General features: G+C 74.7%; 2 protein-coding genes across 10 annotated transcripts; one reads left to right on the forward strand and one right to left on the reverse strand.

The window, feature by feature from the left end:
• Nucleotides 1-387: 387 nt before the first annotated feature.
• Nucleotides 388-10,737, forward strand: RTKN (rhotekin). 9 transcript variants are annotated; one of them, XM_087735868.1, is made up of 14 exons: nucleotides 391-741; nucleotides 5,547-5,746; nucleotides 5,837-5,898; nucleotides 6,168-6,221; nucleotides 6,288-6,405; nucleotides 6,591-6,815; nucleotides 6,887-6,981; nucleotides 7,224-7,330; nucleotides 7,867-7,998; nucleotides 8,082-8,247; nucleotides 8,417-8,521; nucleotides 8,812-8,920; nucleotides 9,859-9,898; nucleotides 10,010-10,104. In XM_087735868.1, exons 1-13 carry the CDS (start codon nucleotides 631-633, stop codon nucleotides 9,863-9,865), a joined length of 1,491 nt encoding a protein of 496 aa, XP_087591994.1. In that variant the 5' UTR covers nucleotides 391-630; the 3' UTR covers nucleotides 9,866-9,898; nucleotides 10,010-10,104. The 9 variants fall into 9 exon arrangements, with proteins under 9 accessions (XP_087591990.1, XP_087591992.1, XP_087591994.1 ...); XM_087735869.1 differs by having other exon boundaries at nucleotides 9,978-10,051; XM_087735864.1 differs by lacking the exon at nucleotides 8,812-8,920 and having other exon boundaries at nucleotides 388-741; nucleotides 10,010-10,737.
• Nucleotides 10,738-10,885: 148 nt separating this feature from the next.
• On the reverse strand, nucleotides 10,886-17,226 carry LOC148051309 (uncharacterized). Its single transcript, XM_087736420.1, is given in 16 exon segments — nucleotides 10,886-11,067; nucleotides 11,069-11,126; nucleotides 11,198-11,249; nucleotides 11,672-11,790; nucleotides 11,896-12,211; nucleotides 12,214-12,746; nucleotides 12,863-12,983; nucleotides 13,140-13,214; nucleotides 13,291-13,345; nucleotides 13,699-13,850; nucleotides 14,045-14,122; nucleotides 14,269-14,409; nucleotides 14,899-14,973; nucleotides 15,080-15,192; nucleotides 15,281-15,333; nucleotides 17,093-17,226. Coding segments are annotated over 16 exon segments (2,067 nt in total). The 5' UTR covers nucleotides 17,179-17,226; the 3' UTR covers nucleotides 10,886-11,027.
• Between the last annotated feature and the right edge of the window lie 456 nt (nucleotides 17,227-17,682).

Here is a 17,682-nt window from a genome sequence, read left to right on the forward strand (position 1 = left end):
CCGAGGGCGGGCGGGCGGGCGGGGAGTGGCGCCGCCGCCGCCGCCATCTTTAAAGTGGGCAAGGAGGAGCGCTGTCCGGGCGGAAACCGGAGCCGCGGGGCTAAAGGGCCCGCGGCTCCGGTTTCCGTCCGGACAGCGCTCGCCACCGAGGCGAGCGCGCAGGCAGCTGCCTGCTGTGTGCACGCGCAGACAGGCCTGGTGTGCCCGTGGGGTGCACGCGCGTGGACGCGCAGCCCGCCGGGCGCAGCCGCGCACACATGTGTGCACGCGTGTGCGCGGCGGCCGGGTGTTAATTAGCACGTGCGCACCCCCCCCCCCAACACCCCCCAACACCCCCCAACACCCCCCCATCCCCGCAGCTGCCTGCGCTGACTCCGGCCATTGTCCTGCCCGTGCCAGTCGCTGCCCGGTACCGGCCCCGCTGCCAGCTGCGGCTCCCGCCGCTCGCCCCGGCGCTCCCCGGCACGGTTTGCAGCCGTGCGGGTTGGCGGCGGCCGGCGTCGGTGCCTCCCGGTGCCCCCGCGTCCCGCCCCGTGCCAGGTGCGGCACGGCCGGGGAGGGGTTTGCTCCAGGCTCGGAGCCGAGCGAACGTCCCGCGGGAGCCCCGGGATCAGCCCCGGTACCGGCACAATGTTCTGCCGCAACCAGCGGAGCCGGGTGACCGTGGCCCGCGGCTCGGCGCTGGAGATGGAGATCCGCCGCGGCCGCTGCCGGCTCAGCCTCCTGGCCGACTCTGCACAGGTACGGCACCGCTGCCGGCACCGGCGCTCGCACCGGCACCCAGGCCGCGCAGGCAGGGCGCCGGCAGCCGCTCCCCTCCGCTCCTGGCACCCGCCGCCCTTGTCCCGCCCGTCCTGCCCGTCCCGCCGGCAGCACCGGCCGCCACCGGCCCAGCCGGGATTTCCCGCCACACCAGCCGGATCTCGCCCCAGCAGAGCGGGAAGCGCCTGTGCCCCCGGCATGGCCGCCCTCGCCACCGGCAGCGTGCCAGGCCGGCGTGGCGGGACCGCAGCCCCGACGCCCCGCGGCTCCTGCTGCTGCCCGGGGGGCCCGGCCAGGACCCCGGTGCCGGGGGCTGGCGAGGCACCGTGGTGGGAGCCCTGCGGGGCTGAGGCCTGGCACCGCACAAGGGCCAGGTCCGCGCCGGGGTCCTGGGAAGGGGGCTCCGTCGGTGCGGGGGCTCCAGGAGGCCGGGGCGAGGCCGGGGCCATGGGAGTGGGACCCTCACCCCTGCTGGGCACGTGGGCACGAGGCACCGGGGGTCCCAGTGCGTCCTGGGGGTCCTGGTGCACATGATGGGGATCCCGGTGCGCATGGAGGGGTCCCGGTACATCCTGGGGGGGGTCCTGATGCACGTGGTGGGGGTCCCGGTTGCCCTGGTACCAGCCACACATGGTGGCGGAGGTGTCCCAGTGCACATGGTGGGGGTCCTGGTGCACGTGGAGGGGGCCCGGTTCCCCCGGTACCAGCTGCACATGGTGGCGGAGGTGTCCTGGGGCGCATGGGGGGGGTCTCAGTGCACATGGAGGGGTCCCGGTGCACATGGTGGGGTTCCTGGTGCACATGGCAGGGGTCCTGGTTCCCCTGGTACCAGCTGCACACGGTGGCAGAGGTGTCCTGGTGCGTCCTGGGAGGGTCCCGGTGCACATGGAGGGGTCCTGGTGCACATTGGGGAGGGTCCTGGTGCACGTGGAGGGGGCCCGGTTCCTCCGGTACCAGCTGCACATGGTGGCGGAGGTGTCCCGGTGCACATGGGGGGGTCCCGGTGCACATGGAGGGGCTCCTGGTTCCCCCGGTACCAGCTGCACACGGTGGCGGAGGTGTCCCGGTGCATCCTGGGGGGTCCCGGTGCACTCGAAGAGGGGGGTCCCGGTGCACACGGGGAGTCCCGGTGCGCATGGAGGGGGGTCCCGGTGCACATGGGGGGTCCCGGTTGTCCCGGTACCGCCTGCAGACGCGGGGGGGGCGGCCCCTGTAAGCGGAGCCGGCGGAGGAATGGCCGGGGGGGGCGGGCCGGGGGCGGGCGGCCGCCGCCTTCCTGTGCGCGCCGCGGCGGAGCGGCGGAGCGGGAGCGGCGGAAGGTACCGGGGCGGGGGGGTCGCGCTGCTGCGCCCACCGGGGCCGGTAGGGGGCGGCGGACGGCACCGGGGGCCGGGGCGGGGGCGGGGTCCCGGTACCGGGGCTCCGTCCCGGTACCGGGACCCCGTCCCCCCCCCGCCCCGATCCGACCTCACCCCCCGCGGTCCCGGTCACCGGCAGCCCCTGCACCCCCTCCCCTCCTCCCTGCACCCCGAGCCCTGCGCCCCTCCTGTCCCTGCACCCCTTCTCCTGTCCCCTGTCCCTGCACCCCATCTGCAGCACCCCACGTCCCCTCCCCGTCCCCCTTCTTGTCCCCGACCCCCGCACCCCTTGTCCCAGCCCTGCACCCCCTCCTCTGTCCCCCATCTTGCCCCCCCTGTCCCCCATCTTGTCCCCTGGCACCCCTCCTCCTGCACCCCTGTCCCTGCACCCCGTCTGCAGCACCCCACGTCCCCTCCCCGTCCCCCATCTTGTCCCCGACCCCCGCACCCCTTGTCCTGTCCGTGCACCCCCTCCCCTGCACCCCATCTTGTCCCCTGCACCCCTTCTCCTGTCCCCTGTCCCTGCACCCCCTCTGCAGCACCCCCCGTCCCCGCCCTGTCCCCCCTCCTGTCCCCGACCCCCGCACCCCTTGTCCCACCCCTGCACCCCTTCCCCTGCACCCCATCTTGCCCCCCTCTCCCCCATCTTGTCCCCCTCTCCCCCATCTTGTCCCCTTGCCCCCCCCGCCATCCCCCAACCCCCGCACCCCTTATCCCAGCCCCCCCGCCGCCCCCGCTGCCCTTTCCCGCACAGTGCCCGGTTGTTCGGCGGGAGGGGGCGGCCGGTACCGGGGGGGGGGGGAGCACGGCCACGGCCGGTACCCGGGGGTGGGGGGCAATGAAAGGGCCCTTTTCTCTCCGCAGCCGTAGCGGGGGGGGGGACACACAGAAAGCCCCGATTCCCGACGGCGCTGGATGCAGCGGGGTCCACGGGCGGGGAGTCGGGGGAAACCTCCCCCCCACCCCCCCCCAGCCCCCCCCGAATAACCGGGGGGGTCCCGGTGGTCCCGATGGAGGTGGCGGGGAGGGGGCAACGCCTTCAGATGCAGGAAAAACTGCGGATCCTGGAAGATCTCAACATGCTCTATATCCGTCAGATCGCCATTAGTCTCCAGGTAGGAATTGGGCGGGGGGAGCCCACCCTGGGGACCCCCGGGACCCCCCGGACCCCCGGACCCCGGGGAACCCGGGGTCCGGGGGTCCGGGGGGTCTCGGGGGTCCCAGGAAGGTGGAGAGCGCTCCCCACCGATCCCCCCCGTGCAGGGAGCATCCCCCCGTATCCCACCCTGGGGGTCCCTGGGAGGATGGAGGGGGGGTCCCGGGATGGGGGCTGGGGGCGAGTTCCCGGGTGCTGCCACCCCCCCCCCCCCTTTGCCCGCTGTTCGGGGTTATTTATAGCCGGCGGTGACGTCACTGCGGCTCCACGGGCAGGGGGCCCGGGGGGGGGGACGCAGGCAGCAGCCGGTACCGGAATGGAGCGGCAACCGGTACCGGCAGTGAGTTGGGGGTCCGGGCACCCCGTTGGGGGTGTCCGTCGGGGAGCGTGGCGTGGCTGGGGGGGTGCGTGGCGAATCCGTGGGGCGCACGGTGCAGCCGTGGGGCGCGTGGCGCAGCCGTGGGGTTCGCGGTGTATCCGTGGGGCGCGTGGTTCCCCGTGGGGTTCGCGGTGTATCCGTGGGGCGCGTGGTTCCTGCGTGGGGGACGGGGCACATCCGTGGGGTGCGCAGTGCATCTGTGGGGCACCCGCTTCCCCCGTGGGGTGCGTGATGTGCACGTGGGGTGCGTGGCACATCCGTGGGGTGCATGCGGTATCTGTGGGATGCTTGGTTCCCCCGTGGGGTGCGTGATGTATCCATGGGGTGCGTGGGTCCCCTGTGGGGTGCATGATGTATCCATGGGGTGCGTGGGTCCCCCGTGGGGTGCGTGATGTATCCGTGGGGTGCGTGGCACATCCGTGGGGTGCATGCGGTATCCGTGGGGTGCGTGGTTGCCCTGTGGGGTACCCGATGTATCCATGGGGTGTGTCGCACATCCATGGGGTGCATGCGGTATCTGTGGGGTGCGTAGTTCCCCCGTGGGGTACGTGATGTATTTTTGGGGTGCTTGGTTCCCCCGTGGGGTGCATGCGGTATCCATGGGGTGCGTGGTTCCCCTGTGGGGTACATGATGTATCCGTGGGGTGCGTGGCTCAGCCATAGGGTAGATGCTGTACCTGTGGGGCGCGTGGCACATCTCGGGGATGCATGGCACATCTGGGGGCGCGTGGTGTATCCGTGGGGCGTCGTTCCTCCGTGGAGTACATGATGTACATGTGTGGCACGTGGTTCCCCTATGGGGTACACGATATATTGGTGGGGTGCGTGGCACATCTGTGGGGCACGTGGTGAACCTGTGGGGCACGTGGTTCCCGTATGGGGTACAGGATGTATCTGTGGGGTACATGGCTCCGCCACGGCGGTCGTGATGTATCTGTGGGGCACATGGTTCCCCTGTGGGGTGCAGGATGTATCTGTGGGGTGCATGAGTCCTCATGGGGTACGTGACGTAGCTGTGGGGCGTGTGGCACATCTGTGGGATGCACGGTGTATCCGTGGGGTGCGTCGTTCCCCCGTGGGGCACATGGTGTATCCGTGGGGTGCGTGGCACATCCGTGGGGCACATGGTGTATCCGTGGGGCACGTGGCACATCCATGGGGCACATGGTGTATCCGTGGGGCACGTGGGACATCTGTGGGTGCGTGGCTCCTCGTGGGGGGCACGCTGTCTCCGTGGGCCGGGTTGGGGCGGTGGCTGTTGGGGGGCAGCGGGGCTGCAGCCCCCAGGGCTGGGGGCTGTTCGGGGCAGTGGGACGGGGGACCCCGGCAGGCGGCTGTGGGGGTCCGGGAGGGAGACCCCGAGGAGCTGGCGGCTGCGTGGCCCCGGGAGGCGCGGGGTGTTTATTCGGTGGCTGCAGCGAAGGCTGGTTTGGGGTGGGGGGTGACAGAGGTGGCCACGGGGACCGGCCCCCGCTGGCGGGAGCAGAGCTGTGTGGGGGCCGGCGTCGCCCCCACCGTGCCCGGGCCTGGGCTGAGCTGCGCTGAGCCAGGGGTGCACGGCTGGGACCCCCGTGTGTGTGCAGCTGGGACCCCCCCAGCCAGTGTGCGTGGCTGGGACCCCCAGGGGTGCACGGCTGGGACCCCCGTGTGTGTGCAGCTGGGACTCCCCCACGTGTGTGCAGCTGGGACCCCCGGGGGTGCACGGCTGGGACCCCCCAAGCTGTGCAGAGCTGGGGGTGGCCGGGTCTCTCCGTGGCCCCCGGGGGGACGTGGCAGCCCCAATCCATGGCTGGAGACGCTGAAGGCGGGGAGGGACCCCCCCCAGCCCCGGTGGGTGCCCCCCGCCCCCGTGCAGCCCCCTGCAGCCCCCGTCCCTGTGCCCTTCCCGCAGGACACGGAGATCCAGCGGAAGATGGAGCGGGAGCTGCGGCTGCGGGAGGGGGCCTGCAAGCTGCTGGCGGCCTGCAGCCGGCGGGAGCAGGCGCTGGAGGCCGCCAAGAGCCTCCTGGTCTGCAACAGCCGCGTGCTAGCCTACATGGCCGAGCTGCAGCGCAGGAAGGAGGCGCAGGTGCTGCGGCGGACGGCCAGGCGGTGAGCACCCCTGGGTGGGGGGCGACGACGGAGGGGGGGCTGCTGGGGCAGCCGCCACAGCTCCCCCTGCCTCCCCGCTTGCCCCCGCAGCCCCTCGGATGCTGGCCCCGCGGACGAGCGCCTGCCCTGCCGGGGCACCGTCTGCGTCTCAGGTATGGGGGGTCCCACCAGCCCCCCACCCTGGGGTGGAGCGGGTGCTCCCCACGCTGCAGTCTGTGCGCCGTCCCACAGTGGGGGGCTGGCGGGGGTCCCGGGTGGGGCTGTCCTGCCATGCTGCGAGCGGGCGCACCCCGGGGGGACCCCTGCCCTCCACCTGGGAGGGACCCCCCGGCCAGGCTGTGGCCGTGGGGTGGCACGGAGGGTCCCGGGGCGGGCTGTTCCGGGGGCGCTCAGCCCCCCTCACCGCCTGCCTCCCCCCCAGACCTGCGCATCCCGCTGATGTGGAAGGACACGGAGTACTTCAGGAACAAGGGAGGTGAGTGGGGGTGCAGGGGGGCAGCATGGCCCCCCCCGCGCCCCCCTGACCCCCCCTTGCCCGCAGAGCTGCACCGCTGCGCCGTCTTCTGCCTGCTGCAGCTCGGGGCGGAGATCCACGACACCCCCATGGTGCTGGTGGACCGGACCCTCACCGACATCTGCTTCGAGAGCGCCATCCTCTTGTGAGCGCCACGCCGGGAGCGGGTGCACCCCGGGGGGACCCCTGCCCTCCCCAGCCTCCCCTGAGAGGGACCCCCGGGCCGGGCGGTGGCTGTGGGGTGGCACGGAGGGTCCCAGGGCAGGCAGTGGGGCAGGGAGGAGAGTGTGTCCCCCTCCTCGGCCGCCCCGCTCACCCCGTGCCCCCCAGCTCGGAGGCCGGGCCTGACTTTGAGCTGAAGGTGGAGCTGTACAGCGCGGGGCTGGCGGGGGGCGCGGCGCAGGGCAGCACCCCCAGGAAGCTGGCCACCCGCCTCAGCACCTCCCTGGGACGCTCCGCCGGCAAGCGGGTGCGCGCCGCCATGGACGGGAGCCCTGGCAGCCCCCCGGGTAACGGGGCCACCAGCCCCCTCCTGCTGCCAGCCCCCAGCGTGCCGTAAGTACCCCCGTGTCCCCGTCCCGTCCGTGTCCCCCTGTCCCCGCTCCTCTCACCCTCCGTCCCCGCAGGGGCCCCAAGTTCCACTTGCTGGCACACGCCGTCCTCTCCCTGGCCGAGGTGCAGGATGGCTTCCGCACCCATGACCTCGCCATCACCAGCAACGGTGAGTGTGCGGCACGGCATGGCGCGGGCAACAGGGCCGGGGGCCTGGCGGGGTGGGGAGAGGGGTCAGGGATGGGGGGCAGGGGAGAAAGGCGCGGGGTCCTGGTGGGGTTGGGGGAGAGGGGGCTCGGGGACGGATGGGGGAGGAGAAAGGGGTCTGGGGTCCCGGCAGGGCAGGGAGCGGGGAGGGGGGTGGGGGTGGGGGTCTGTGCCCGGGTGCCCCAGGCGAGCGTGCCCCCCCAGAGGAGAGCTCCTTCTGGCTGCCCCTCTATGGCAGCATGTGCTGCCGCCTGGCTGCCCAGCCCCGCTGCATGGCCGCCCCCGTGACCAGCGGCTTCCTCCGGCTGCAGGTGAGCGCGGGACGGGGATGGGATGGGATGGGGATGGGACGGGAATGGGGATGGGGACATGGACAGGGATGGGATGGGGATGGGACAGGGATGGGGATGGAGACAGGTTGGAGATGGGGATGTGGACAGGGATGGGATGGGGACAGGGATGGGGACAGAGGTGGGATGGGGATGGGACAGGGATGGGAACAGGGGAGGGACAGAGATGGGATGGGGATGGGATGGGGACATGGACAGGGATGGGATGGAGATGGGGTCAGGGATAGGGACGGGGTCAGGGACGGGGATGGGGACAGGTTGTGGCAGGAGCCCACTGGCTCTCAGCAGTCCCTGCCAGCGGGCTCTGGACTGTGGCCGGGATGGAGACCGGGGAATGCCTGTGCTGGGGAGGGGCTGCCCCTGGCCCCCGGCACTGGGCAGGGGATGGGGTGTGGTGGGGCTGGGGTCCCGGCGGGGCTGGGAATGACCCCGGGGGGCCGGGGCGGCGCGGTGCCTGAGGGTGCCCTCTGTGCTGACGGTGTGGCCTCTGCAAGCAGCAGCCGGGGGCCGAGGCGCGGAGCGGGGCCCGTCTGTACTGCGTCCTGCGCGGCACCGACCTCCTCTGCTACCACGACCCCGGCGACGCCGAGGCCGGGCTGGAGCCGGCCCTCACCATCGCCGTCAACAAGGTACAGCCGGGGTGGGGGGTACGGGGAGCTGTGGGGGGGCTCTGGGGAGCTGTGGGGGCTGAGGGCCGCTGCCGCCACTGCAGGAGACCCGCATCCGTGCGGCGGAGCGGGAGGGGCACGGGCAGTCCCACGGCATGGCCGTCACCAACCGCTATGGCGGCGAGGAGGTGACCCACACGCTGCTGGCCGAGAGCCGGGCTGAGGCGCAGCGATGGATGGAGGCCTTCTGGCAGCACTTCTACGACATGAGTGAGTGCCGGCAGGGGCGACATGGCGGGACCCCCATCCCGGCGGGACCCCCATCTCCGTGGGACCCCCATCCCCGTGGGACCCCCATCTGAGCGGGACCCCATCCCTGTGGGACCCCATCCTGGAGGGACCCCCCATCCCGGCGGTGCTGAGCCCACCGTGCCCCCAGGCCAGTGGAAGCAGTGCTGCGACGAGCTGATGAGGATCGAGGTGCCGCCGCCGCGCCGGCCGCCCGCCGTGCTGCCCCGGCAGGGCTCGCTCTACCACGAGATGGGTGAGTGCTGGGGCTGGGGGCCGGGGGCTCTGCCGCTGTCTCTGTCCTCTCTGCTCTCTGCTAACCTCTCGCCGGGCGGCCCCGTCCTCGCCGCCCTGGCACCTCCCTAACGCCGCTGTTCTCTCCACTGCCCCCTCTGTCCCCCTCCATCTCTCCCCGTCCCCTCCTGCCTTCCTCTGTCCCCTCCTGTCTCTCCGTCCCCCCATCTCTCTGTCCCCTCCTGTCTCTCTGTCCCCTCCTGTCTCTCTGTCCCCCCCATCTCTCCGTCCCCCCGTCTCTGGCGGCTCCAGCCCTGCCTGGCCCGGCTGTGCCCCCCTCCGCCTGCGAAGGGCTCCTGCTGCAGGATAACGCCGTCTCGGCGGAGATTCGGGCTCTGCTCTCCTCCTATTACAGCGACAGGTGACGGGCGGGGGGCCGGCGCGGTGAGCCCCCCGCGCCACGGCCCGCAGCACCCCTGGGACGGCTGTGGGGGTGGCCCGGCCATGGGGCACGTCCCGGCCGTCCCAGCCGCGGGGCACGTCCCAGCCACCCCGGCCACAGGACACGTCCCAGCTGCCCTGGCTCCAGTGCACATCCCAGGCACCTTGGCTATGGAGCATGTCCCAGCTGCGGGGCGCGTCCTGGCCAGCCCAGCCATGGGGCACATCCCAGCCATGGGGCATGTCCCAGGCACCCTGGCTATGGAGCACGTCCCAGCTGCGGGGCGCGTCCTGGCCAGCCCAGCCATGGGGCACATCCCAGCCATGGGGCATGTCCCAGGCACCCTGGCTATGGAGCACGTCCCAGCTGCGGGGCGCGTCCTGGCCAGCCCAGCCATGGGGCACATCCCGGCTCCAGTGCACGTCCCAGCCATGGGGCACATCCCAGCTCCAGTGCACATCCCAGCCATGGGGCACATCCCAGGCACCCTGGCTCTGGAGCACGTCCCAGCTGTGGGCACATCCCAGCTGCCCCGGCTCCGGTGCAGGTCCTGGCTGCAGGGCGCACTCCAGCTGTCCCAGCCACGGGACACATCCCAGCCATCCTGGCCACAGGACTTGTCCCAGTTGCCCTGGCTCTGGTGCGCGTCCCAGCCACAGGGCACATCCCGGCTGCCCCGGCTCTGGTGCACGTCCCAGCCACCCCGGCCGGAGGGCACGTGCCGGCTGCCCTGGCTCTGCTGTACATCATGGCCACGCGGCATGTCCTGGCCATCCTGGCCACGGGGCACATCCCGGCCGCCCCGGCTCCGGTGCACGTCAGGGCCATGGGACACGTCCCGGCCCCCTGGCTCTGGGGCAGGTCCCGGAGCAGGGTGGGGGTCCGGGGGTCCGGCTGACCCCCGCTCTTCCCCACAGCTATTGACCCGGCCGATGACATCGAGGCGGTGACGGACATCCTGACGCGGCGGGCGGGGGGCCGGGCGCCGGGGACCCCCCCGTGGCTCTCGCTCTTCGAGGGGCCCCCCGCACGTGCCCCCCGCTCCGGCCGGGCCGGCAGCCCCAGCCCCCCGCCCCGCCGCCCCTGGGGCCGCCCCCGCACCCTCTCCCTCGACGCCAAGCTCAGCACCCTGAAGGGACGGGGGTCCCGGCGGGCGACCCCCCCCTCGCCCCCGGGCTCCGGCTCCTCCAGCAGCGGCAGCAGCAGCCCGGCCACAGAGCACAGCCCCCCCGGCCCCCTCCAGTCCCAGGTCTGAGCCTGGGGACCCACAGGACCCTTGGGGGGGGACCCCCACCTCCCAGCCCCCAGGGCGGCTGCGGAGGGGTGACAGCGCAGGGGGTCCTGCCCTGGGCCGGGGGGGCCGGGGGCTCCCAGCTTCATTTCTTGGGGAGAAACTGGAATTTCTGCCACCCTGTGCCGGGGGGGCAGGGTGGGCTCAGGGCTGACCCCCCCAAAGGGGTAGGGGGCTGTTCCCCCCCCAGGGTGGGTGCTGGGGCTGAACCCCCCCCTCCATTGCAAGGTGGGTGCTGGGGTCCCCCCAGGGTGGGCGCTCAGGGCAAGCCCCCCCATGCCCCGTGGGTGCGGGTCTAACCCGGGGGGTGCGCAGGGATCCCCCCAGCTCTGCTTTCCCTCACCTCTAACCCCAGGGGCGCCTGCCCCGGCCCCCGCTGCCGCCCCCCACCCGCCACCCTCCCCGGGGGGGGCAGCACCCCCGGCAGGGACCAGCCCTGGCCCCCCCGGGCCGGGGCCCCAAAGCTGCCACCTCATTAATATGCATTAAAATTTATTTAACAGCCGCTGTGTCTGATTGGGGGGGGGGGCGGGGGGCCCCTGGCCTCCCTGGGGTGGGGGTCCGTGCCCCCCCCCACCCTGTGCCGCCACCGGTGGGGCAGGGGCCTCCCAAAGCTGCTTACTGGGGTGCAAACGGGGGTGCGGGGGCCTGTGGGGGGCTGCAGCCGCGGCCCCGGGGCTGGGGGTGCGCGGGGGGCCGTGCTGGGGGGCCGCGGGAAGGGGCTGCGGTGCGGGGGGCAGGGCGCGCAGCCGAGGGGCCGCACGGGGACCCCCCTCGGGGGGCTGCTGCCCCCGGCTACACGGCGTGGGGGGAGAGGTCCTCGTCCTCGGCGGGGGCTGGTGCCCCCGGGCAGCGGTGGGTGGGGGGTGTCGCGGGCCAGCAGCAGGGCGAAGCCTGGGCAGAGAGAGGTGGGGGTGAGCCCGGGGGGGGGGGGTGCGGGGGGGTGCGGGGGGGGGTTGAGGTACCTGGTTTGTGCAGGGGCTGTGGCAGGAGGATGCTGTCGCTGGGCTCGTCCCCCTGCGAGACAGGGAGCCATGAGGGGTCCCCGTGACCCCCAGCCGTACCCGTCCCCCTGCCCAGGGGACCCCCAGCCCCATTGCCCAGCCCCAGCCTGCCCCCCCCATCACCCCCCAGCCCCAGCCTGACCCCCAGACCCCCCCCCATCTTGTCCCCCACCCAACCATGGCCCCCAGCCCCAAACCCGTCCTCCCTCATCCTCAGCCCCCAGCCCCGCGCTGCCCCCAGCCCAGCCCCGTCCCGTCCCCCCCGTCCCCGTCCCCCCAGCCCCGTCCTGTCTCCCAGAACCAGCCCCCCAATCTTGTCCCCCACCTGCCCCCTCCCAACCATGGCCCCCAGCCCCAAACCCGTCCTCCGTCATCCTCAGCACCCAGCCCCGTCCCGTCCCCCCCAGCCCCACGCCGCCCCTGCCGGTGCCGTACCTGCGCTGGGGGGGGGTCCCGCTGCCAGGCGGCCGGCCAGCCCCCCTGCTCGTGTCCCCCGATGCCGTTGTGCCCCAAGTCGCCCCGGGCCGGCTCCTGCCCCGGCTGCCCCCCAGGCCCTGTGGGGAGAGGGGCAGGCTGAGCCCCACGCCAGCCCCGGCGCCTGGGCAGGGGTCCGGGGTGCGGGACCCCCCCAGCCCCACAGGGGGGTCCCGGCCACCCACCTGGCTGGGGTCCCTGGGCGTCCAGGAGGGGAAGGGCCGGATCCTGCGGCAGGCTGGGGGCGCTGGGGCTGCGCGGGGGGGTCCCAGCCCGGGGCATGGGGGCAGGCACCAGCCCGGGCAGGGGGGATCCCCCCCGGGGGCTCGGGACCCCCTCGCCCGGCCCCACCAGCAGCCCTGGGGACCCCCAGGCCGGGGGGCTGGGGAGGGGGTAGGTGTCCAGGGGGGGCCCCTCCTCATCCTGGGGGGGCGGGGGGGCTGGGGAGGGGCAGGGTCGCAGCCTCCTCAGTGCCCGGGGGGGCTGCCAGGGGGGCTGCCGGGGGACCCCGGCCCGGGAGTGCTGCAGGGGGGCAGGGGCTCTGCCCCACGGGTGCCGTCAGGGGACCCCGGCCCGGGGGGGCTGGCGGGGGGCAGGGGCCCTGGCCCAGGCACGGTGGGGGGGGACCCCGCTCCTGCCCTTGCCGGGCTGGGGGGGGGCCAGGCGGCACAGGGAGGGGTCCCAGTAGTGGCACATTGGGGGGTCCCTGTCCCCACAGGGCTGGAGGGGCTCCCCAGGGTGGCACAGGGAGGGGTCCCGCTCCCTGTAGGGCTGGTGGGGGTCCCGGTGGTGGCACAGGGAGGGGTGTCCCCCCCCAGGGGGCTGGGGGGGCTCCCCAGGGTGGCACAGGGAGGGGTCCCCATCCCCATGGGGCTGGGGGGGAGGGGAGGCTGGGGTCGGTGGGGGCTGGGGGGGGGCGTAGCCCTGAACCCCCCGGGTTGGAGGGGCCCGGGCGAGGGCGGGGGGTCCGGCCGTCGGAAGATGAAGGCCGACTCCGTCAGGCTGCGCTGGTACCGCAGGAACGGCCGCCGGGCACCTGGGGCACGGGGCGGGGGGTCAGCAGCCGGCCCTGCCCGCCCGGGGGGCAGCGACCCCCACCGCTGCCCCGTGCCCGGACCCGGCACCGTCACCATCGGCCACGGGGGCACCTACCAGGCCTGGTGCCGAGGGGGGAGGCGGGCAGCGGGGTGCCGGAGGTGGACCCCGAGCGCTCCCGCTGCCGGAAGAAATCCCGTGGGTTCTGGGAGCGCTGGGAGACCAGGACGGCCGCCTCCTGCCAGCACCCGGAGACCCATCAGTGGGGCCGTGGCGCAGCCACGCGGCCCCACGGCACGGCCACGCGGCACCGTGGCGTGGCTGGGGGCACGTGGCACCGCGGCACAGCCGGGGCCACCTGAGACGGGACAGGGCACTCGGCCCTGGCACTCACGGCCGCCTTCTCGATGGACTCGCTGCGCCGGCCGCGGTCCCGCATGGCCTCCTCGTGCTCCCGCTGCTGCTGCTCCTGCGGGGACAGAGCGTGGCCGGGCAGCCCACGGCCCCCAGACCCCCCAGACCCCCGGCCCGGCCGCCCCGCTCACCCATCGCGCCTTCTCCTTCCTCCGCTCCTCCGCCTCCAGCCGCGCCTGCTCCTTCCTGCGAGGGCAGGGAGCGTCAGGGGGGCACGGGGGGAGCCGCCGTGGGGTGCAGGAGCCTCCGTGTCCTGCTGTGGGTCCCCCTGCTCGGAGCCATGTGGGATGGGGGACGCTGGGATGGAGAAGCTGGGGGTGCAGGGGGTGGGGGTCCCACCGTGGGTGTCTGTGGTGGGAGCTCTGTGGGGCTGGGGAGGCTGTGGGGTGCAGGGGGCCGGGGGTCCCACCGTGGGAACCCACGGCAAGAGCGCCGAGGGGGCTGGGGACGCTGTGGGGCACAGGGGGCTGGGGGTCCCACCGTGGGCTCCCGTGCCAGGGCCGGGCTCGTGGGCCCTGTCCCGCACCCCCCGCCCTCACCGCTGCTCCTCGATCATCCGCTCCTTCTCCCTGAAGCGGAGCTCGCGCTCGGCCGCCTCCCGCCTCTCCTCCTCCATCCGCTCCCGCTCCCAGCGCTTGCGTTCCTCCAGCGCCCGCCGCCGCTCCTCCTCCTTGCGCTGCTCCTCCTCGCGCTGCGGCCGCACCGTGCTTAGCACCGGGACCCTCGCCGGCCCCGGTGCTGGGCTTGGCCACGGGACCCCCGCTGGGCTCAGCCCCCAGTACCCCACGGCCTGAGCCAGCAGCCGTGACCCTGGTCCCGGGGATGCCGGGGGGTGTCAGGGATGCACGCGGCACCCGTGCCCACCCGTGCCCCCCCGCCCCTCACCTCGGCCTGGGCCCAGAAGGAGTCCCGCTTGGTCCGGCGGATCTCCAGCGCCGGGTTGGTCTTGCGGTAGTTGGTGCCCTGCGGGGACGAAGCCGGGGTCTCAGGGCAGGACCCCCAGCCAGGGACGCCCGGGAGGGCACCGGGAAGGGTGGGCGAGAGCCCCATCGCCTCCCGGCCGGTCCCCACCCCCGCGGGCACGTCCCTCCCCGGGACCCCCCACTCACCACCAGCTCCTGGGCATCTGAGGGGGGCACCCTCCTGGCGAGGGCGGGGGCGGCGGCGGGGGCCAGCTGTGCCAGCGCTCGGTTCAGCCCCTCCTGCGTCACCTCCTCGGCACGGCGGGCGCTCAGCACCACGCTGGCCTCCTGCCGCCGAGACGGGACGGCGTCATCCCCCACCCCGAGCACCCACGGCCCCCCCCCGCTCTGCTCCCCCCCGCCGGGACGGATTTGCAGCCTCCCTGGGGAATCCTGGCGCCATTCCTTTCCACGCGCTCCAGATGTGGGGCCGGATCCAGATGTGGGGAGCCAAATCCAGAGGCAGAGTCAGATCCAGATATAGGACCCGGGCCGGGTCTCTGGGGGCTGGGACATGGGAGCGGGGTGGGGGGCAGGATCCCACCAAGGAAGGGCAGGATCCGGCTGGGGCGGGGGGGGCAGGGAGCCCAACCACAACCCCGGCTCGTCAGCCAAGGCTGGGAACTGGGAACGGCGGCGTCTGAGTCAGCAGAGCCAGGAATGCACCCGGCGCAGCAAGCAAAGGTCGGGGCTGGCCAGGACGGGGGGGGACATGGCGGGGCACAGGACCCCGGGTCCGGGCCTGGGGACTGGGTCCTGTGCCCCCCATAAACTCACCCTAAAGAAGGCTCTGATGGAGGGCAGATGCCCGGCACACGCCGCACGCTGGGACTCCGGTGCCTTCTCCCCGACCTGGCACCGGCACGCACCGCTTAGTGCCACGTCCCTGTCCCCCGGGGGACCCCCGGGCGGAGGGGGAGGGTGCTCAGAGCCCCCCCACCCCAAGCCCTGCACTCACCCAGCTGATGAGGACGATGCGGTGAGCACCGGTGCTGGGGTCCGGGATGCGGCACAGCCCGTACATGATGCTGGTGGTGGAGAATTTCCCGGCCAGCTCATCCGGACCCCCGGCTGTGCAAGGAGGGGGGGCGGGCGAGGGGTGGGTGGGTGCAGTGGGACCCCCCCGGCACCCCCTGCCGCAGCGCGGCTCCCCGGTTACCTCCGGAGTCCAGGAGCTTGAGGTCATGGTGCTTGTCGTAGGCAAAGACGGCCCTGGGGGGGAGAGGGGGGGTCAGGGTCGGGGGGGCGGCAGCGGAGCGGCACGGGCAGTGGCCCTCGTCCCCACAAGGTCACCCGTGGCAGGCAGCGTGGCCGCCCGGACGTCCCCGGCTGCGCAGGCGGTGGCCGCCGGCCTGCTCCGGGCAGCGCCGGCCGGTGGGTGTCCTCCCCAGGGCAGCGGGGCCGGCGGCAGCGGCTCTCCTGGGGGAGGGAGCTGGGACCTGCGCCGGGGAGAGCCTGGGGTTCAGGGGGAGGCAGCCTGGGCTGTGCCAGCTCGGGGGCACCCCCCGTACCCCCCCGTGCCGCCTGCCCGGGCTGAATTCATGGAAGTGCCGCCGGCAGCATCCGCCCTGGGGACAATGGGGCCGCGGGAAGCGCCGCACCGGCACGGCCCCCCCGGCCTGAGCCCCTCAGGGCGATGCCGGCGCTGCACCGGGCTGGCACCGCGCACCGTGCCCAGGACCCTGCCGCCGGCCAGGCAGACCCCGAGCTGCCGGCCCCCGCCGGCCCCGTCCTCCGCCTGCCTGCCCCGGGAGGGGGGAGCAGCCCCGGCCCCCGGCTGTGCCGGGACCCCCTGCCCGGGGCCGGGGGGGCTCTGGGGCCGGGGGGGCTCCGGGGCCGGGGACCCCGGCTGGTGGAGGCCCTGGCTGGGCAACCCCCGCCGGCTCCGCTGCCTCTTTGTCTCCGCATGGCTCCGATTACACGCGCATGTGGCGGCACGCTGCGCTCTGCGCCGGCCGGGACACGGCACGGCTCCCGGAGCACGCGTGCAGCGTGGCATGGCACGGCACGGCACGGCACGGCAGGGCCCGGCAGGGTGCATCACCACACGGCATGGCGCTGCGTGGCATGGCACGGCACACCACGGCACGGCACGGCACGGCATGGCACAGCATGGCAAGACACGGCAGGGCATGCTGGCTGCACGCGGCAGGCCTGGCGGGCGGCGGAACGGGCGCTGGAGCCGGGCCAGCGCAGCTCCGGCACCGCGGCATGCCGGCCGGGACGGCGGCTGGGGGGCAGAGGGCAACGCCCGGGCGGCCGGCGGCCTTGCGGCCGAGCCGAGCGTGCCGCCACAGGGCCGCCAGGCGAGGGGCGGCTGCGGGTGCCGGTGCAGCCCCGGTGCCGTCGCCCCCCCGCCCCGGGCCTGCCGGTGATGTCGGCCTGGCGGGGTGAGGCCGCGCCAGCCCAGGGGTTTCGGGGGGCAGCCGGCTCCAGCCCTGCGCCCGTGGCACCGGCGCGGGACCCTCCCGGGACGGGCGCCCCGGCCCCTTCCCCCACCCCCCCGGGACCGGCAGCCGCGGCCGGGCCGCCCCCCGCGCCCCCCGGTGCCGCCCCCCCCGTGCCGTGCCCGGTGCCCCGGGCGGCGCCGCTCCCAGCCCGGCGGCGGCGGGACCGGGCGGGGCGGGGCAGGACCGGGCGCCCGGTTCCCAGGGCGGCTCGGCGGGCGCAGCGGCGGGCGGGGCTCAGCCCCGGGACCACGGGCTCCTCCCGGCGGCACCCCCGGCCCGGCACCCCCCGGCCCGGCACCCCCCGGCCGGGACCCCGCTGCGCCCCGGACCCCCCCCGGCCCGGCCCGGTGCCGGTGCCCGGTGCGTCTCGGCCCGCCCCCCCCCCCCCCCGCGCCCCGCCGAGCCCGGAGTCGCTGCCCGGAGCCGCTGCCCGTTCCCGGTGCCCGGTCCCGGTGTCTGTTCCCGGTGCCCGGTCCCGGTCCCGGTGTCTGTTCCCGGTCCCGGTCCGTCCCCAGCCTCACCAGTTGGTCCCGGCCCGGGGGTTGCCCACGTCCTCCTTGGCCGCCAGCAGCGCCAGCCGGTGCCGCTCCAGCCCCGGGGCCGCCATCCCGCGCCCGCCGCCCCGCAGCCCCTGCGCCCGCCCCGCCCCCGCCCCCGCCGCCCGCGGGCGGGACCGGGCGGCACCGGGCGGGGCGGGGGCGGCGGCGGGGCCGGGGCGCGCCGGGCCGGGGGTGCGGGGCGGGGCCCGCGCCGGGGCGTGGGTGCTGAGCAGCGTCCCACAACGGGACGTGGGTGCTGTGCCAGGGTCCTGCACCGGGACGTGGGTGCTGTGCAGGGTCCCGCAATGGGACAGCGGTGCTGTACACAGGGTCCCGTGCTGGGACACGGGTGCTGTGCCAGGATCCTGCGCTGGGACGTGGGTGCTGTGCAGGGTCCCGCAATGGGACATGGGTGCTGTGCCAGGGTCCTGCACCGGGACACGGGTGCTGTGCAGGGTCCTGCGCTGGGACGCGGGTGCTGTACACAGGGTCCCGCAACGGGATGTGGGTGCTGTGTAGGATCCTGCACCGGGACGTGGGTGCTGTGCAGGGTCCCATGCTGACATGTGGGT

This window comes from Nipponia nippon, unplaced genomic scaffold (genome assembly GCF_047370975.1).
Source record: "Nipponia nippon isolate SJK-2023a ecotype South Korea unplaced genomic scaffold, ASM4737097v1 scaffold_6, whole genome shotgun sequence".
NCBI lineage: Eukaryota > Metazoa > Chordata > Aves > Pelecaniformes > Threskiornithidae > Nipponia > Nipponia nippon.